The sequence below is a fragment of the Eschscholzia californica genome, unplaced genomic scaffold (genome assembly GCF_041429995.1).
Source record: "Eschscholzia californica isolate CP2 unplaced genomic scaffold, dmEscCali1.0.p SCAF_1, whole genome shotgun sequence".
Lineage (NCBI taxonomy): Eukaryota > Viridiplantae > Streptophyta > Magnoliopsida > Ranunculales > Papaveraceae > Eschscholzia > Eschscholzia californica.
In genome coordinates, this window is record NW_028238198.1 from 62,734,105 (window position 1) to 62,755,845 (window position 21,741).

General features: G+C 33.9%; 2 protein-coding genes across 2 annotated transcripts; one reads left to right on the forward strand and one right to left on the reverse strand.

The window, feature by feature from the left end:
• Positions 1 to 11,256: 11,256 nt before the first annotated feature.
• On the forward strand, positions 11,257 to 14,836 carry LOC147568094 (uncharacterized). Its single transcript, XM_086658995.1, has 2 exons — positions 11,257 to 12,865; positions 13,380 to 14,836. The coding sequence occupies exons 1-2, from the start codon at positions 11,257 to 11,259 to the stop codon at positions 14,834 to 14,836; spliced, it is 3,066 nt and encodes a 1,021-aa protein (XP_086515121.1).
• Positions 14,837 to 20,244: 5,408 nt separating this feature from the next.
• On the reverse strand, positions 20,245 to 21,569 carry LOC147568095 (uncharacterized). The gene is made up of 2 exons (XM_086654535.1): positions 21,404 to 21,569; positions 20,245 to 21,287 (listed from the first exon to the last, which is right to left on the reverse strand). Exons 1-2 carry the CDS (start codon positions 21,455 to 21,457, stop codon positions 20,565 to 20,567), a joined length of 777 nt encoding a protein of 258 aa, XP_086510661.1. The 5' UTR covers positions 21,458 to 21,569; the 3' UTR covers positions 20,245 to 20,564.
• Positions 21,570 to 21,741: the final 172 nt, after the last annotated feature.

The window sequence follows — 21,741 nt, forward strand, 5'->3', positions numbered from 1 at the left end:
AATATCCTCCTTACCTTAGGTTTATATACATACGTCGTCCTTTGGTTCTGACCGTTAAGATGTGTTTGTAGTATCTCGAAGGAGAAACTTAACCGTTAAGATGTGTTAAGTTAGTGAGTTTCGAGTACTCACTTTCCGTGAGAAAAACATAATCAATACTGTCATTTTCTCTTCCTTTTCACTTCCGTTCTTTTACGTTGTACCCGTTTTGCCCCTTCAAATCAGGGAGAACTACAATTTAGGCCTCTGCCATTTGCCATTGTACAGTGCCAGCTAATTTTCTTTTTCTTTATCTTTATTCTTCTTCTTTTTTATCTTCTTTCATTATTTTTCATTAGAGATGTACTTTAAGAATTTTAAATTAAATAAGATGTTCATTTAACAATTTATACGGCTGAAAATAAGGAGAACTATGGGAAAAATCGACTGAATGTTTGTACATACAATCTCCCCGGATGCAAAAGTTTGCTTCAGAAATACCCAAAACAATTTAGTTTTAAATTTACAGTCATCCAACTCAAAAGCAATAGGCTATGAGTGGAGAGGACCTATACATTATATTCTTGGTTGATAGTTACTTTTTCTCTCATGTGAAACTACTCTCACACGCCCCCTCACGTGTGGCGTGGTTAGCCTAATACACGTTCTTTTTTATTTCGGGTGATGTGGAGCACTTGTGGCTTTTAAGCCTATCAAGTGTAGGCCTAACTCTGATACCATGTTAAATTTGTAGTCATCCAATTCAAAATCAATTGGCTGTGAGTGGAGAGAACCTATACATTATATTTTTGGTTGATAGTTACTCCTTCTCCCATGTGGGACTCTTGTATATGATAAAGGATTTTTGAGTTTAAGGTCCAAAAATAGGGGGGGTAATTAGTCATATATCCACTCCTAAATCAATAAATAAAATAAAACCAAAATAAACCGAAAATGTAAAATAAGTCCAAAAAATCACTATTTGGTGGGCCCCATGCATCAATCCTTTAATTTTCTCTCAAATTTGCCCTTTCATAAATATTTTTTAACCATTGGTAAACCAAAGGTTTATAATGGTTGAGTTAATACAATTATTCTTTCCATAAATTTTATGCAAGAATATTTATGGTGGATATTTAATGTTAATCTTTATTTCCAAAACTTATATTTTTCTAAAGTAACCTACCAAATCAATGGATATTTACCTAAAACTAGTTTCTCTCTCCCAAACACGAGTTTCTCTTTATGTAACTATATGTTCTTTAAATTCAAGAAAATATATTAAGTCCAAAACTGATATTTGTCTAAATTAACCTACCAATTCAATGAATATTTACCTAAAACGAGATGCTCTCTCCCAAAAATGATTTTCTCTCTCTGTAACTCTATGTTCTTTGAACTTCAAGAAAGTATGAATTTGTGATTTGTTTTTTATCTCTACCTCGATCCAATTAAACATCTAAAAATTCTTTTGTGAGGTTAAAAAGCAAACTATTTTGCTAGCATCTTACTGATTCTACTAGCATATTTTACATTCTACTAGCATCTGATGAATGAATTGGACAAAGTAGTTTAAAAAGCAAATACTATTTATCTAGCATCTTATTGATTCTAATAGCAATTTTTACATTCTATTAGCATCGGTTGAATAAATTTGCATACAGTAGTTTAAAAAGCAAGAATACTTTGCTAGCATCTTATGAATTTGTTACAATAGGTTAACAAATACTTTTTAGTAATTTTATGAAAGAATATTTATGGTGGATATTTAATGTTAATCTTTATTTCCAAAACTTATATTTTTCTAAAGTAACCTACTAAATCAATGGATATTTACCTAAAACTAGTTCTCTCTCTCTCTCCCAAACACGAGTTTCTCTTTCTGTAACTATATGTTCTTTGAATTCAAGAAAATATATTATTTCTAAAACTGATATTTGTCTAAATTAACCTACCAATTCAACTAATATTTACCTAAAACGAGATGCTCTCTCCCAAAAACGATTTTCTCTCTTTGTAACTCTATGTTCTTTGAACTTCAAGAAAGTATGAATTTGTGATTTGCTTTTTATCTCTACCTCGATCCAATTAAACATCTACAAATTCTTTTGTGAGGTTAAAAAGCAAACTATTTTGCTAGCATCTTACTGATTCTACTAGCATATTTTACATTCTACTAGCATCTGATGAATGAATTTGATAAAGTAGTTTAAAAAGCAAATACTATTTAGCTAGCATCTTATTGATTCTAATAGCAACTTTTACATTCTATTAGCATCGGTTAAATAAATTTGAATACAGTAGTTTAAAAAGCAAGAATATTTTTGCTAGCATCTTATGAATTTGTTACAATAGGTTAACAAATACTTTTTAGTAATTAAAATATATTATGTGAAATTGTTTTTGTTACATTTTCAGTATTTTACTAGCATTTTCTTGATTCTGTTACCATTTGATATGAATTTGTTACAATAGGTTGATTCTAATAAAATTTTATGCTGGTAGAATCTTATCGAGTCTAACAACATTTTTAACATTTTATGTTAACGTTTGTTTTTTCTTACTCTTCAATACTGTAGATGATGAATGAAACCATCAATCGATTCTCTCTCTCTCCCACTCGATGCTTTCACCTTTTTCACTCAGTTTAATTTGGGCGTCGATGATGAATGAAATCAAAACCTAGTTCATATATTAGAAAGTGACGATGCTCTCTCTCTCTCTCTCTTCGATTTGCTTTTGCCCAATTCTAATAGAAATATAAAAGAAAGTATTCTGCTAATCGGTAAAGGCAACTATTTTTCCGGAAGGAAAGTTTGTTTTTAAGGAAATCATTTAATGAATCTCTAAATATTATGGTATATATTATTTTAGGTTATTTTTTTTAACTTAGGATAGGTTAGGCAGTAAAAGAGAATGAGAGGATAGACATGTAATTTACTTTGAGTGGATTTATTTTCTATTTCAGATTATCTTTGGTCTCTAGACTCATTGATCATGCGATTTTGGACTTAAAACACATCCCCCGTATAATAAATTTCAAAAATCATTGACAGATTATATTACTCCTACGTTAATTTGTCGTCAACCAACTCAAAATTATTTGATTATAAAATGAGATGAATTTATTGCATCGATGGTGGTTAGAGTACTATTATTTTTTATGTGGGAAAAGTTACCCGGGCTCAACCAAACAATTTTGAGGTCCGAAGTCAAGTAAAATTAAAAATAGGGGCTTTTTAAGTATACGCAAAAAGTAAAGATAAAAATACTTCAGTCGCTTGAGGGTGAGTTTGAACTCCATCACAAAACAAATCAAGTTCTCAACCAATAAGGTATATCGTGAAATTTTTCGAAAATCTAGTCATAGTTGTATGTATTTGAACCAGACTAGCTTACTAAACCCGAAAAAGGAGGTATATGTTGGGGTTTTGGCTTCTTTGGGCTTGGACGCTCCTAAGACCACCTTACATGTGACATTCTTTTAGCATAGGAAGTATTTTTTTGTACCTTACATGTGACATTCTTTTAGCATAGGAAGTATTTTTTTGTTGCGGTGATAAAGTGACATTGGACTTATAATGTGGGTGTAGCTCTAATAACATGTTATATCTGCGGCCTTCAACTCAAATGAATTAGCAATGAGCAAAGATGACCTAATTATATTTTTGCTTACAATTATTTAGACATTCAGACCTAATTATTTAGCAATATTAGGACTAAACTTCCAAAATGAAAATGTGTAGGGGTTGATCCCCATTCTCAATTTTTCAGTCAAATCTCATTTAAGTGGTTAACGTGCAAACCACAGTTTGACAAAAGTACCCTTTACCAAATATTTTAGTTTATTTAGACATCGACTCATATTTATTTAGCAATATTGAGACTACACTCCCAAAATGAAAATATGTCTAGCGTTGACCCCATTTTCGATTTTTCGATCAAATATAAGTTACGTAGATCGGGTGCAAATTACATGCATGAGTTTAATTTTATTATAAGTAACAAATCTGAAAGTAACTAAGGACTAGACTTTGTACCTAACAATTATATATATCAAGACATCTCTAATCTTATGAATCAATCAGACCTATTAGACGGGCCATATACTGCGATGAGCCTTTTTTATATGTCTCCTATCAGTAGCCTATCTGATATATCTGGCTTGGCGGTTCGAACCCGTCTCGGACTTCGTGTAACCTATTTTCCTCAATAGTTCCGACTTTTGGATCGGGCTCTCGTGCTAACTTGGAGTTCATAGACCAATCACTTTCTCGGTAGATTGTACAATTTGAGATGTTAGATTCTTATGTTGTCAGAGTAGGATGAATTTTCCATCATAAAACTACCTCTGCATATAAAAATAGGAGGAAGACGAAATCGTACCGGGAACAGTATAAAGTCGAACTCTAACGTACGCAAACTGCATTTTCTCGTAGACTGTGACTCAGGAGGTAACCACTCAAATATGATTCTGTTCGGTATCCGGTATTTTGGTGTCATCCGTTACCAAGTCACTCATGGTTTGGTTAGTGATTTTTCAAACCGTTACCAAATCGCTCATGGTTTGGTTCGGTTACTAACCAAACCATCATAAGCGGTTTAGATACTACTGGATACCAAAGCATCTATAAAAACAAGTGCCTCCATGAAAATCGGTGAATCGAGTTACTTTCTTGACGTATAAAATCAAAACACCGCTCCTTAAAAACCTGGAGAAACGACCAAATTAACATAATACGTCGAAAAACATTTAAAACATTAAAGACACGTCTAAGCCATCGACCGAAATATTATATAGTAGCTAGTAACATTAGTAACACATGAATTGTTTTAATCTAATACTAGATAGTGACATTATATTGTAGTAGTGTTGTTTTTTTTTATATGTAGTAGTTATTCTTGTTTCTGGCAAGAACTTGATCAAATATATTTATTTGTATGAAATTATAGAGATATGATAGATATATTTTAGAAAAAAATTATGTAAATATATAATATAATTATCTATATAACAAATGACATAGGTTTTGGTGTCATGTCATAACTTTGGTTTATAAATTTCGGTCGTCCAATTTTCTTTTGTAAATCATGAGCCCTCCTTTTAAAGAGTCTTTGAAAAGACAGATATTTAACCGTCACATTAACTGCCCACTCCCTATAAACTCTCTAACTATTTTTCTTTCTTTCTTCTTTTCTCCCTTCAAACAACTCAATATAATCTCGGCTACTATTTTTAATATATTTTTATTACTTCAATATTTGTATAAGACCAAAATATTTGATAATTTTGTATAACATAAATATAGAAATTTTCGTGCCCTACGGGCACGGGCTATACCCTAGTATATAATAATTGAACTTGAGGGTTTGGCTTTAATGGTTCCTAAAAATTACATCCATTTACCAAACCAAACCAGTTGGTTTTTGAAAATCTAAAACCGTACCAAACCACTCCTTGTTTGGTTTGGTTTGAAAACCGACTGGACCGGTTTGGATTGGTTTGGTTTGATTGGTTCGGTCTATTTTTGCACATCTCTAATTCTGATGTTCCATTCTCATTGAGCATTTGGTATTTGTTTGTGGAGGAAGTTAATTGATTTTTGTGATCATAAGATTTCAAGTTTTTTTTTTTATATATGAATTGAAAGTAGTGTTTGTTTTCTTTCGAAGTCAGATCTAAACTGGCTCGAGTCGCATATTCCAGAGCGTTTAAGTCTTTCAAAAGTCAGGAAAAGCCACTACCTAGACTGGAAGGAAAAAAATTAGCCACTCTTGCTCGCTTTGAACTGGAAGTAAAAGTCCCAATCAAGACAGATCGAGACAGATTTCGTATTATGTGATGATCAATGTTGTCGAGTCGAGTAAAGATCGTCACAGAATTGCATGAATTTGAGGCTAGATTGGGTGTCATGTCCTTCATTGAAGCGCACAATTTAGGTTCCCAAATCTTTACGCTAAGGCTTGTAGCAAAAACTTAGACTCGCCATATGCCAACTTTTCTCGTATAATTTGTTTGGCTCGTGATCAGGGTCGAGTTCGGTCCATTTGGGTCAAACGAGTCAAATTTAAAGAGAGAAAAAACAAACACCATCTTATTAATGTGATTACTCATTTGAAAGTATTTTTTCTCAAAATAGTATTCAATTAATTCAGTCGACAACGAGCTACTTAATTGTTTTTCGACGAAAAAATTGAGAGTAAGGGTCAACCCAACACATATTTGTGTTTTTGTGAAAATTTATACACGAAGCCAACACATATCTTCATTTTAGGGGTACAATTTTAATATTGCTAAAGAGTTGGGGTCAAAGTCTACGTAACCTTTTCGTTTGTTAAATTATATTTTCTCCTATAAGACTACTATCTTATTTTATTGTGATGAGATTTTATATATAGATGTGTATCTATTGCCAAAAGGATTAGAAAATACAATTTGATGTTTATATAGTCTATCTCATGAAATTTAAGTAATTTTTGAATTTTGAGGTTTCTAAAATGTAATATTTTGCTATGACTTGAATTTGTATAAGATTACTAGTGGAGCACCGAAAGGTGAATGGAAAAGACAAGAAAAACACATTCTAAACTCCAAATTTTGTTTTCCCAGTTGAGAAAACGCTATATTTACTCGATCAAACTACCTTAATCATCATCTTTGTTGGATTGGGTAGATTTAGTATAATAATGCAGTTTTTTAATGTGCTTAATCCATGTTAGTGGGGTCCATAAACATGATGAATCAAACAAAATGATCCAACTTTCATAGACAAAAGAGTCTGATCTGGACCATATCATGTTCAATCATAAACAAAACACACTAGCGTTCACTAGTACAACTAGGGTTTTGTAGTAAATATTTGCAAAACTTGTCTTTAATGAGGAGAATTGTCATCTCATTCTCATTGTTGGTTATATTCAATTCTTTCTTGTACCTTGCTTGGACAAATTTGTTTGCAAATATTGGTTTGTTTTGCTTTAAATGTTGGTGGAGTTTATAAGATTTCTTTGCCGTGGCTAGATTGTTTTTTGCAACTACTTTTTAAGATGAAGTTAGATGCTATCACTAAAAGTCTAAAACTTTAGGGTAGTAGAGAATTAATGTAAGGTCTAGTATTTTATTTTCTACCCTTGATATACAAGCATTTCCTTATCGAACAAGAATTTGTTTTTCTAAATTCTAAATAGTTATTACTTTTAATAAAAAAAATTCTAAATTAATATTAGATAAATTTGTGTGAGATACCATCGGAAATCATACCCCTCTAGGTTGTTAGAAAATTTAAATTCAATGTAGATGTGCATATAAATGATAACTGTAAAACATATATGATGTGTTTGGGTGCAAGATTCCTAAGTAGGATTCCTACTAAAAATAAGATTTATTAGAAATCAAAATTTTTTTGGTCTATTTAAGTATTTAACTACCAAGAATCTTACGACTCTTGAATCCTAAGTCTAAATTTTGTATTAGATCAAAATCCCACTCTACCCCTAAGATTTGTTAAGATTTTGAATTATTATCCAAATTTCAAACTAAAAATAAAACAAAAGAAATTTTTCTTTAAAATAAATCTTTTTCCCAAACATTATTTTTTCAAACTAAAAATCCCAAGTCCAATTTTTTTTCCGGAAAATCATTTTTCTAGAAATAACTTTTTGTTTCAAAAACAACTTTTTCCCCCCACGAAATTCTATTTCTCTTAAGAAATCGCTTTGTTCCGGGATCTTTCTTTTTCACGAAAACCGTTTTTTCAAAAAAGTATAGACTTCCCGATATCTCGATATCTTCTTTTACGCAAAATCATTTTTCCACCAAAAACTGTTTTTTCATAAATCATTTTCTTTCATGAAAACCGTTTTTTCTTCGAACACCGCTTTTTTTCCGAAGCCGTTTATTTTTTCTTAAACTATTTTTTCCCCTTTCAGAAATTATTTTATTTTGAGAAAACCATTTTTCGACTACCGTTCTTTTTTTCGAGAAAGTTATTTTGTAGAGAAACCGTTTTTTCTCAGAAACCGATTATTTCGAGAAAATCGTCTTTTTCAAAACACGATTTTTTAAGAAAAGTCGTTTTTTCAAGGAAAAAGGTTTCTGAAAAAAAATCTCGGAAAAACAGGTGGAAAAATCGATTTTCGTGGAAAAGCGGTTTCTCCGAACAAAGAATTCGTATTCTCGTGATAAAAAAGATTTCCGGAAAAATTATTTTTAGGGAAAAGAAACAAAAATTGTTTACGGACCAAAAAAAATTGCGGGAAAAAGACAGTCACTTTCTCTGAAAAATGAATTTTAAAACAATATAACTTAAAATATATCTTTAAGATGAATTGTAAATCTTCTATTCTTACTAGTTACCAAACAAACAAAAAAGTAAAATAATATGGACTCATGGATTCACGATTCTTTCATCTAAATACACTAGTAATATATTTAAGAATAATTCTCGTAGTTATTATGTAGTCCGCGTAAACATGTTTAAAGAAAAAGTTAAATTAGTTTTTATTCTTTTTTTTTTGTTAAACAATTAGTATTTTTTATTCTACTTCTAGAAAGTTAATTTCCACCACCTCTTAACTTATTATAGGTACTCAACAAAAACAAAACTTATTGTAGAGAAATTTTTGGTAGATACCACTTAATATAAAAGAATTAATTACATACTGGCGTAGGAATTCACTTTAAATATGATTTCAACTGTGGCCAAAATTGTCTATCACTTGCGGTATAGTGGTTGGACACCTACTCCGTATCCTATAAGTCAATGGAAATGTAAATCCAAAATTTATTTAACCTGGGTATAGATAGCCTTTTAACTTGAAGCCTTTAAGGGATACTATATGGATTTTAGGGACAAGATATCTCAGGGTGTACTAACTTTCTCTCTGCTTCTACAGGAGAACTCTTTGTCAACTCAGTTATTATCACTCCTGAATCCTCAGAGGCAGTCAAGGTTAGTGAGACAAAGGATCAGCCCAAGGAAGTTAAAGATTAAAGTTAGTTTTATCAAGTTTATATCTAGTTCTGTTAGTAGGTGTGTGTAGTAAGTTTAAAGTCTATATTCTGCTTTTTGTGGTAGTTTTTGTGATGAACCTAGTGATATAAGTTTCTTGTGTTTGTATGGAGGTATGATATATATTGAAGGGCGCGTCTAAAGGCGCCTCTCCAAAATTCTATAGGGGCCTCCAATTGCTGTTTGACCGTAGTCAACACCCGACACCTATAGGCGCCCCCCACTCGGACTGACCAGTCCGAGGCACAAAGTTTTGCCTCGCACTGGCCCAGTCCGAAATAGGTCGGACTGTCCAATCCGATAGGTCTAGGACTGGCCCAAGCCGAGGCCATCCTTTAGACTTGGGAGGGACTGATCAGTCCGAGAGAAGATAGAGAAAGTAGATCTAGGGTTTCTTCATTAATGGTTTGGATCTTCATTAATGGTGGGGTTCTTCATTACACTTGAAATTGGGCAGTAGATCTAGGATTTCTTCATCACACTTTCGAAATTGGACAACATATCTAGGGGTTCTTCATCACGCTTTCGAAGTTGGCTGGCAAAATCTAGGGGTTTTATTATGTTTTTAAGCTGGTTTAAGATAAAGAAAATAGAGAGAGAAAGAAGCCAAAAATGATTAAAAACGGGTTTAGAGTTCAGGGTTTAATCTTGTGTTTAATCTTTTTGAAGATTAATGGATTTTAGTTGGTTGATTGTTAGATTGAAAATAGAGAGAGAAATAAGAAAAACGAAAAAGAGAAGAAGAAGATGGGGGTGCTCAAGAGGCCCCTATAGATGTTTTGGGAGGCGCCTACAGAGGGGAGGCCCCTACAGTAGTTTTGGGAGGCGCCTACAGCCGTCTCTCCATAGTTATTTTGTTAACAGTCTTATTAGTGTGGTTCCAATGTGGTTTCTTATTTTCTAGGTTTCCTTCTGGTTTCATTTAGTTTCCTTAGACATGATTAGTTAGGCCTAATCTTCTTATTCCATTTAGAGTTCTTGTTAGCTTAATTAAACTTTGATACATCAGTAGCCAGTAGATTCTGTATATATAGATTAGTGTGCTACGAGTTTTTCTTTAGGTAGTTTTATTTTTGCTGAACTCTGAAGGTAGTTGTTTGTATCACTAGTAGAAGAGAGTCTGATTATTGGGTGCCTCTAGCTTTTTTCTTTGTGGTAGTGGCTTGCAGCGTGTAGGCAATTTCTTTTCAATAGTAAAGTATTTTACCTGTAGGCACCCCCACAGCAGTCAGTAGAAGGAGTTTATCCCTCGGTCACTTCTTGTTTTATTGTCCTCTGTTAAATAGTTAGTTTTAGTACTAGTTAATAATAGTAGTATTAGGGTAGGTTATTATAGGACAAATTAGAAAGAGATATTAGCAGTGATTAGTATATATATATATATATATATATATATATATTTTAGTCTTCTGTATATTAATAGATAGTCTTCTTCTTTTCTATAATTTAAGGTAATATGTTATTAACTATAAGTATATATAGTCTTCTGTCTTAGTAGCCATCTTGGTCGGTGGTTCTCTGTCTTTTAGAGGAAAGGTTTTTATAGCTCTTAGATTATATTTTAGGAAAAATATATATATATATATATATAGTCCAGTTTGACATAAGAATATAATAACAATAAATAAACAAGAATATTCATCAATAACTTATAAAAAAAAATAAAAATAAAAAAAAATAAAAATAAAATAAAAAAAATAAAAGACTAAAACTATATAGCATTTCTATTATTCTATTTTATCATAGTTAGTTTTTTTCTATTTAGCTTAGTTTCTTCGAGAACTTTGGTGGCTTTCTTTGGACTCCCATTCCCTAGTGATGGTCGAGGGTGGAACAGGCTTCTTCCTTGACTTATTTCCGTCTTATAGAGCTTTAGTCGATTGCTAGGTTATGGTTGTGTCAACCATGACCAACAATTGTTTATCCTGTCTTAGTTGGAACATCAGAGGCACGTCCACCTACATCTCTAGAAAATATCTTCTCAATTTAGTGAAGATCAAACAACCTGATATTATTTTTCTGTCTGAAACGAAGAACAGATCTCATAATATAGATAAGCATATTCCCATTAGAAAAACTTACGCTAGTCATTACGTAGAACCGGCGAACAATTAAAGCTGGAGGTCTGGCTCTTTTTTGGAAGCACCACATTAACATTCAGATTCTCCAGTCCAACGCTAACATTATTCATGCGGAAATTAAAGACTCTCTTAATTCGTCTTCCTATATAACAGGTTTCTATGGGTGTCCGTATACCAAAAATAAAATGCGGCCTTGGAAAATGCTTATCGATCTTAATGTTATAGGTGACCTTAATAGTATTCTTGATCCTCTGGAAAAAAGTGGGGGTAAGGAGACATCTAATTCACACCTTCCAAAAATTCTCAATATCATTCAACTTCTAGGGCTTGTAGATTTAGGTTATAAGGGCAACCCATTTACATGGACTAATCGTCAACTGGATGGCAAGCTTATTCAAGAGAGACTGGATAGAGCGTTAGTTAATGAGCATTGGCTGAAGTCATTCCCTGAATCGAGTCTTAGCCATCTAGACACTAGTGGATCTGATCATAATCCAATCTTTTTGAGTTCTATTAAGACATCTAAACAGAAACCAAAGACTTTCAAATTTATTAGGACTTGGATGTCTCATCCAGATTGCCATGAGTTTATAGCCAATAAATGGAAAAATAATGGTGACCCTTCCCCTCATATGATTCAACCAAACTTGTCTAATCTAGGCAAGCATCTCTCTAAATGGAATAAGGAGGTTTTTGGTAATCTTGACAATCAGATTAACAGCACGATTGCTTGCCTCCAAAATAAAAATATCAATAGTAATGATAGGATCAAACTTAAAAGTCGTCTAGAAGAACTTTATAGGCAGCAGGAAAGTTTGTGGAAAGAGAAATCACGTAATAATTTTATAGCCTTAGGAGATAAAAATACTAAGTATTTCCACTCGCAAGCAATCCATAGAAACCGTAATAATCGAATCCTAGCGATTAAAGATCACAATGGTGATTGGAAGGATGACATGGATGAGGTCACTAATATCATCACCAATCACCTGCTTAACATCAACACTTCTTCTAATTGTGTTAGCTCTTCCAGTATCCTTGATCTTTTCCATCCAGTAATTACTCCTGCTCAAAATCGCGACATGACCGCGATTCTTGATAAATCGGAAATTGATTTGGCCATCCAATGGCTGAAGAAGGATTCTGCCCCAGGTCCAGACGGTTATCCGCCTTTCTTCTTCCAAGCTAACTGGGATACTGTCAATAAAGATATATACAAGATGGTGCAGAAGTTCTTTCAGACGGCGGAACTACCTCCAGAAACTAATCACACTCATATTTGTCTTATTCCTAAAACAGCAGTTCCCCAAAATCCGTCGGACTATAGACCTATTAGTTTGCTTAATACCACTTACAAAATCATCACTAAAATCCTAGCAGAGAGACTTAAAATTTATCTCAGTGACATCATCTCTCCTTTTCAGGCAGCTTACATCCCTAGCAGACAGATCGCGGATAATATTATTATGGGTCAGGAACTCATCCATTCTTTTAAATATATGAAAGGTGCAGTAGGTTTTTTCGGGCTTAAACTGGATATGTCAAAAGCCTATGATAGAATTGAGTGGCCATTTCTGATAGATATTATGGAGAAGTTAGGTTTCTCTGACCATTGGAGAAATATGATATTTAACTGCGTGTCCACGGCCTCCATGGCGGTGCTCATTAACGGTCATCCAGGTCCTACCTTTCATCCTACTCGAAGCATTAGGCAAGGAGACCCGCTTTCCCCTTTTCTCTTCATTATTTCTATGGAGGGTCTCAGCCGTATGCTTTCAGCTAATATAGGTGATGGTAAATTCTTAGGTTTTCCTACCAAAAACCAAAACCTAACGATTTCTCACCTTCTCTTCGCTGACGATTGCATCATCTTCGGGAGAAATTCTATTGAGAATGTCCACAATCTTAAAGCCATTTTATCCTCTTTCTGCTCGGCTTCTGGCCAAATGATTAATTACAACAAATCTAATATCTTTTATTCCAAAAATTCTCATCCTAAATTTAAACGTATCATTATGAAAACTCTAAAAGTCAAATATGCTTCCACTTCGGAAAAATACCTGGGAACGCAACTGTTCATAGGTCCTCAGAAGACTAAAGTTTTTAACTCTATCCTCAATCAAATAGATAATAAATTATCTAAATGGAATCATGCATTCCTTTCTCAGGCTGGGCGCACGGTAGTTATTTCGGCCGTAGCAGCAGCCATTCCCCGATATCAGATGCAATGCTTAATTTGCTCTTCCAAAGAGCATAAGTAAACGCATAGCGACTTCTCAGAAGTCTTTCTGGTGGGGAAAATCTAAAGGTATATGTACCAAAGCTTGGTCATATATTTGTCAGCCGAAAAAACTAGGAGGGTTAGGCATTCACCATCCGCATCTGGATAATCAAGCCCTACTTAGCAAGCTGGCTTGGCGTCTCAAGACTGATTCAGATGCGATTTGGGTGAAATTCCTCAAAGTTAAGTATTTCCATCAATCTGATCACCCAGGTCCGGTGAAAGCTTATCACTCCTGGATATGGAAAACTCTGAGAAGGCATTATGATCTCATAGATAGTCACATCACGTGGGAAGTTCATTCAGGAGAAAACATTAATATTTGGAAAGGTAATTGGATTCCGGGAGAAGTCCAACAACTTCAAAACACTAATAACTCAGGTTTGAATAAAGTGTCTGAACTTATTTGTAATAACAATTGGGATGAGAATATCCTCAGGCAAACTTTCTCTGATAATATTTGCAATCTAATTAAAGCAATTCCGATTCAACATGAAGGAATAGATAAAATGAAATGGAAGCTAACGCAATCAGGAAATTTCACGGTTAAATCCATGTATCAGCATCTTAGCTCAGCCGACCAATCTTCTTCTCTAGGAGATATTAACTGGAGTTTCATTTGGACATTACCCACTATTCCTCGTATCCAACTTTTCAAATGGAAAATATGTACGAAAGCACTTCCAGTGAGACAACGCATAGGTAAATACATCGGAAATATAACTCATTGTCCAAACTGTACAGAAATCGAAATGATAGAACATGCTCTATTTTATTGTCCCATAGCTAAGAGAATATGGTTTCACTTTAACATTATTTCAGAACACATCCCTTCGGTTTCTGAATGGATTATGTCTTGGCAAAATCAGGATCAAACCAATTGTACTATCGACAATATTCATTTTGTAACAATATTATGGTACATATGGAAAACGAGATGTGACCACTGCTTTCAACAAACGGTTTATGATGTGAATACAGTAATAGAATCGATCAAAACTTTTCCTAAAATTAGTGCAGAAAAAGTGAATCATGATAAAGTTGTCATTTCTAAATGGCAACCTCCGACTCAACCGTTTGTGAAAATTAACGTTGATGCATCTTTTGTTAATGTGGTTCAAATAATAGGAACTAGTCTAATTGTACATGATTATAGGTCAAATTTTGTCTTTGCAAGCGTGAATATTGGAAGAGCAAGGAACAGTGAGGAAGGAGAGGCTTTAGCCATACTGAACGGTATTACTTGGGCAAAAGAAAACAATTATATGCAGGTCATCATTGAAAGCGACAATATAAATCTGATCAAACATTTGAATAACTCAAAGCATCAAGTTCAATGGCAATCACTAGTACACATTCGGCAAATCAGGAACGTAAAGAAGGAGATGCAACAGGTAAAATTCAATTACATCAAGCGGGATCAGAATACTCAAGCGGACAAGTTAGCGAAATGGGCGCGTCGAAAGGAAAGAGTAAAAAAGTAGAATTGTATTCCGTATTTTCTTCTTAATATGTATTGTAATGAGACTCTGCGTGTGTTGAATAATATATATACTTTTAACAAAAAAAAAAGATATCTCAGGGTGTTGTTAACTTTGTAGTCCTCAATTCTTAACAAAAAAAAACTTTGTCCATTTGGAAGAATAAAACTGTGGGCAAAACCAAATGTGGGTTAATTCTTAGGTAAATGGGCTTTGGGTTTTGTAGTCATGGGAGTGTTCATGTAAAGAAAAATTCTACAGGCGCCTATGAACTAAGGGCGCCCATGCACTTCTAATTTGGTTATAATCAACCAATTTGACCAACCTTCACCTTGTAGCGCCAACAGATGAAATACTTAGAGCATGTCCAATGGGACACTCAATCTCTAACACTTAGAGTGCCACGTATGATTTTTTGGAGTTTTTGTTAAAAAATCATCTCCAATGGAACACTTTCTTAGACACTCTATTATGAGTTTGACACATTTATTATAGAGTGTCTAGAGATAGAAACTCTAAAATGAGAGTGCTACTTGAGACTCTCTAAGTGTTACTTTATAATTCCAACCAATAGAAAACTTTACTTTTCAACTACTTTTTATCTATTGAATTGAAGAGGGACATGTGTATTAAGTAAGAGATTTTAGAGATCTCCATTGGAGACCAAACAAATGTAGAGTGTCTCTATATTGACATTAGGAAAGAGAATCTTTATTTGACACTTAACAACTAGATTTTTAGAGTGTTTATTAGAGTGTCCCATTGGAGATGCTCTTAGGGCGATTTGGCAATGCCTTCATCCTGGTATAGGAATCTCTCTGACTCTTTCTTCTCTCTATTTTTCTTCTCAGGAAGTACTGTTTGATCATTTTTATACCATGGGTTTCATTTATTAGGGAACAGAGTGATAGGAATTGAGAGATTCGACAAAACCCTGATAATGGGTATTTCCAATCTCCATTAAATCTGAATGAATTCCCCTTTACCAAGTTGGGTATTTGGGGTTAGACGAGTCCAACTCAAATAATAAGAGAAAAAACAAACACCATCTTACTAAGGTGGATACTCATTTGGAAGTTCTTTTTTCTCAAAATAGTATTCAATTAGTTTGGTTGACAAGCGAGTACTGAATTGTTATTTGATGACAAAATGAGAATGAGGGTCAACACGAGACATATTTGTATTTTGAGGGTGTAGTCCCAATATCGATAAATAGTCGGGGGTCATTATCTATATAATCTAAATATTTCATGAAAGATATTTTTGTCAAAAGTCACAGATGTGATTGACACGCAAACCACTTAACTGATATTAGACGGAACAATAAAAAATGAAGCCAACCCCATACATATCTTTATTTTAGGGGTACAATCCTAATATTGCTAAATAGTCCAGGGTTGAAGTCTACATAACCATTTTGGTTGTTAGAGTATTACTTTGTCGTATAACTATTCTCTTATTTTGTTGTGATGAGATTTGATATAAAGATGTGTATCTATTGTGAAAAGGATTAGAAAATACAATTTGATTCTGTTTATATAGTCTTCAAATGAAATTTAAATTAATATTTATGTTTTACAAATGTAATAATTTACTATACTTAAATTTATATAGGATTCCTGCCAGAGCACCGACAGATGAATGGAACAGACAAGAAAAACGCTATTCCAAACTCGGAATTTTGTGTTTTTTTCCGTTGAGAAAACGTTACCTTTACTCCATCAAAGCATCAAACTACCTTAATGATGGGTCATCTTTGTTTTTTTGTTGAAAGGATCCGTCAACTTTGTTGGATTGGGTAGGTTTAGTAGAATAATGCTGTTTTTTTAATGTACTTAATCCAGGTTAGTAGGCTCCATAAACACGATCAATCAAACAAAATGACCCAACACATTCAAGGACAAAAGAGTCTGATCTGGACCTTATCATGTTCAATCATAAAAAAAAACACATTTATGCTCTTTAGTACAGCTAGGGTTTTGTGGTAAATATTAGGAGAATTGTCTTCTCATTTTCATTGTTGGTCATATTCAATTCTTTCTTGTATCTTGCTTGGGCAGATTTGTTTGCAAATATCTACTATTTGTTTTGCTTTAAATGTTAGTAAAGTTTATAAATATTTTTTTGGGGTCTTAACAGGAAATGAATATCTCCCAATTTTTTTAGTCCATACCAATTAAAAATAAAAGAATTTAAGCATGTGGGTAAAAATCCACTTTAAATAGGAATTCAACTGTGGCCAAAATTGTCTATTGCTTCTGAATGTAGTGGTTGGACACTTACTCCGCAACCCGTAAGTTCCAAGTCGATTTCATAGAAGTGTAAATTCAAGATTTATTTAACTTCATTGAGGAATACTATTTGATTTTTAAGAGCAGGATGTCTTAAAAATCAGGCTGTCGATATCATTGTAGTACATTGAAAATAAAAAACTGTGGGCAAAATCAAATGTGGGTAAGTGGGTTAATTCTCATGTAAATGGGCTTTGGGTTTTATAGTCGTAGGAGTGCTCATATAAAGAGAAGTTCTATAATCGCCTTTTCATTAAGGGCGCGCAGGCACTTCTACTTTGGTTATAAGCAACCAATTTGACCTTGTAGCGCCAACAGATGAATTACTTAGGCGATTTGGTGATGCCTTCATCCTGGTCTGGTAATCTCTCTCTCTATTTTTCATCTCAGAAAGTACTGTTTAATCATTTTTATACCATGGGTTTCATTTATAGGGAACGGAGTGATAGGAATTGAGAGATTCGACAAAACCCTAATAATGGGTATTTCCAATCTCCCCACTAAAACTGAATGAATTCCCCTTTACCAAGTTGGGTATTTGAAAACCCTTGTTTAAAAGCTCAAGAAATGGAGGAAAAATATAGTATTAAATTTGCAGTTTAGTTATGAGATTACTTGTTGACAAACTTGGAATATGAAGATCTAGCATCTTCCTTGAATATGAAATATAAAATTATTCATTTTATAATATAGAACAGATGAATAGACAGCCTTAAATCCATTCTTAATATGACTAAATTTGATTAATATGCTAAGCATTCATCATGTTTTTGTTTTAGCATGTGAAATTTACCATCTTTTTTTAAAGTTTGTATTGTCGTAATAGGAAATTAATTACAATTGGAGTGTGCCCATTACCTTAATAGAGTGACAATTTTAATACATTATGTGGACTACTTCTCTACCGCTCTCAATGTTTCGCTTGACGGAGGTATTGGTGGAAATAAAGACACTTCCATAGAATACATTTCCGTACTATTCACTTCCGTGGAAGGAAAAGGAGTTTCTCACTTTCTTGGTGAGGTGGTTCTTTAAATTATCTTTCGGCCACAACATTAAGGATCAAATAATCAAAATTACTATCGTTGGGATAAATTATTAAACTTAATGAGCTAGATGTACAACTTCTATCCACATTCTGTAATCCCACATCTGTCAAGTCGGGGATCTTTATCAGTAAATGAACTCTAGATCGCATTTCCTTTGTTATTTATGTTTTAGGGAAATTCTACCTTTGGGTTCACAAGTTCATTTATATGTATACTCTTACTTAGCATTTATGCTTATAACACAAGTTTGTCAATATTCAGCTTTAGCGAGTGATTCAATTACTTTTACTTTATATGGTTTGGAGAATCGAGTATAACCTGTTAATCTTGCTGCAATTAGTATTGTTAATGCTCTTATTTGGCATTAAGAAACTGACACCTATTTGTTATATTTGGATTCTAATTTGGTACCTTATCTTGCAGATGCTTATATTCATTTCTACTTTGTGTTGGAGAACATGAGCTGATAGAGCTAGTAGCTGTTGGATTCTAGTTTGGTACATTACTCTTATCTAGCACATGAATTGGTTTAAGCCCATCTTTTAGCTGCATCTGTGGCACCTTCTTTCTTTACTCCTGAAAGGGGGATGGTCTAACGTCTCATGGGTGCTGATTGAGCATGTTCTTATCCTTGATCTGATTCGATTGAGTGATGCTACATAAACCTCAGTACCAGACCACATGACGTGGGACCTGTCCGACTGATATATAGGTCATGACTCACGTTTATATAAGCTCACCCATGTCAAGAGTGCAAGTTCTTCTAGTGGGTAAGCAAATTTAAAACTACCCATTATCCAATTCCCTAGAGATAGTCAACCTCACTATCTAATATCTATGCTTTGTTCATAAAACACTAGCTAGGGTTGTCCGCCATACTAGGTGAGTGGTTTTGCTCACTCCCCTTGCACAACCACAAGTTTTAACTTCAAACCATATTGACCTATGTGATATGTGTGCGTTAGCTAGTACGATATTTGGTTTGTATAACCACAAAAAGACATATACCCAATAATGCTATATAGACGGTTTTGTTTCCAGCATCCAGTATTCTCTTGTTGATGTTCATACTCTAAGTATCACATGCATGACTTGTATGAACATACAGCACACTAAGACACGATTTCTCCAAGGCAACTTCGATTTCCACTCTCATATATCGTTGATTATGCCACTCTTATTTTCTTTCCATTAAAGGTAAAACTAGAGGCAAATAAAGGTTGATATAGTGGCGTGACGCTTTTTCGCCTTTTTTTTGCTAGTGAGTAGGATAGGATGTTGTATATCACGTTAGACGACAAATTAGGAGGCGCCTCGTCAAAATTGTCCGTAAAAGCAATAGCAGTAGAATTGTTCTTCTTGAGTGTGGGTCAAATCTAGATTGTTAATGGGTGAACCTAGCTAATTGCATGTACATGACCTAGGGAAAAAAATTGAGTAAAAATGGTTGAACCACTACAACTACAAGGGTCCCACACCTCCAATATGGAGTTGAAAATGGACCCTATGAAGGTGCCTAAGTGAGTCAAGTCAAAGTCCCTATCTATAACAAAAAAGATGAGTGAAAACCCCAATAAAGCAACATCTCTTCTTCTTTATAAGTAATAGTAAAATTGACTATTTTGTGAGGTAGGCCTCACAGTGTGGTATATTGGGAGTTTATATGATTACTTCTCTAATCTTTAGAATCATATATATATATATATATATATATATATATTGCTTTATAAAGGTTAAAGAAGAAGAAAAGAAGAATCACAATCTTGGACAATTTGGAATAATACTGCCAAAACAATATCAGTAGTAGTTTTCATTATAGATCTTTGATAGTGATTTGAGGGACCCATACTTAGCTGATGTGGCGGTTGTGATTTTCATCTCTCAACGGCCTAGATTTGGTCAAAGTTTGAAACCACACCCGCCACATCAGCTGGGAACCTTTTTTTGTCAAAATGTTTTGTAACTTTATCATTTCCCTACTTAAATCATCACATATAGCCTTGATTAGTTTACTAGTAGTCTCTCTCAATCTTACATGAACAAACAGATTCACACAGTTTTGGAGAAATCAAAACATAATTCACCCCAACTTTCAAATTGCAGAGGAAAAAAAATATCAAGCGAAAAAACAAGCAAGATACTTGGAACAATCTCTCTCTCTCTAAAACTCACTCTTTCTTTCTAAATCTTGGTTAGGAAATTAGGATACTTTCCTTTTCCCTAAGATAACCTACTGTACAAGTATACTTTGATTGATCCAGATCAACCATCTAACTCATTCTGATTAATGTTTGACACACAACAGAGAATTTGTTGATTAAAAGATCTCACTAATTAGGTAATATATTGATAAGGGTATATAATATTAGTATTTAGTAGCTAGATATCTTGTCAATGCAGGATAGTTCTTCTTTGGTTCTTAAAATTGGTAGAAGAAATATCAGAACCTTCATAAATGACTAATGATCTCTTCTTGTTGTTAAAACTACCCAAGTTGGTTTTGTGGTTAGAATTGGTAATGTTGATAGTGGAAGGTGATCCTTGGTGATGAAGAAGATGAGATTGCAGTGGGGCTAGTGGTGGTGGTTGAGGTGAAGAAGGGATGATCACTGGTGGGATATCGAAGGAGTTAAGTGGAGGTGGTGGGTGTTGCCACTGAGGTAGTGGTCCGGCGAGGAGGAGCGTTTGAAGAAGCGGACCAGCCTTCATCACAGCCTGCAAAAGCTTCCCTTTTTCAGGCAATGGCTTATCTTTTCCGACTTGTAACATCTCTGGCGGAAAAGGGTCGATGGCAACCGGAGAAGAAACTATACTCTCTTCACAATCTGAGGAAGATATAGCAGTATTAGATTGTCCTCCACTTTTTGGTTCATCTTCAATGCTAGAAACACCAGACAGAGGAGTTGTTTGTTGTTGAAGGAATAACAATTTATCCATTAAAAGTGTCTGATATTTGTCTTGAGCTTCATCTCTCTCTTTAATGGCAGTATTCAAGAGATTCTCAAGATGAAACATTTGATCTTCTCTCTTTCTAATCTCATCTTGTGCTGCTAATCTTGTTGTTTCTAACTCTAAAGTTGTGTACAACAGAGACTGCTTTAATTCTTCAATGCTCTGCAATTTAAAATCCAAAGTTGAGAATCAAACAAAACCCATGAAAGAAAATCTCTTCAATTTCAGAAAATCAAAACCAATTTCACCAAATCAAGATAAGAAATTCTAATCTTTACCTTTCCTTGGTAGAAGTAAGGCCAACTGAGAAGAGCATTTCCTTGAGCATCCATTCCTTTGTACTAAACCTAAAAAAAAAGACTCTGTATTTGGTGAGAGAAAGAGGAAATGAGGGTTGTTAATTTGTTTTAGTTCTTTCAGTCTTTATAATAATTGATTAGTGTTCCTGTTTTCTTTCGTTCTTGGTTTTTTTTTTCTAATGGGGTTAGACAAAACAGAACCTGCCAAAAGCCTAGTAAGACCAAAACCTCTCTCTTCTTTCTCTCTCTTCTTAGCTCTCTAGAAAAAGTTAGGGTAAGGTAAGAGAGATATGTAAATGGCGGGAATGTGAAAAGGG

Coding starts and splice junctions, on each gene's coding strand:
- LOC147568094 (XM_086658995.1), top strand. CDS start 11,257: ATGCGGCCTTGGAAAATGCTTATCGATCTTAATGTTATAGGTGACCTT. Junction 12,866..13,379: donor TTCAGCTAATATAGGTGATG/GTAAATTCTTAG, acceptor GAAAATCTAAAG/GTATATGTACCAAAGCTTGG.
- LOC147568095 (XM_086654535.1), bottom strand. CDS start 21,457: ATGGATGCTCAAGGAAATGCTCTTCTCAGTTGGCCTTACTTCTACCAA. Junction 21,288..21,403: donor CTTACTTCTACCAAGGAAAG/GTAAAGATTAGA, acceptor TTTAAATTGCAG/AGCATTGAAGAATTAAAGCA.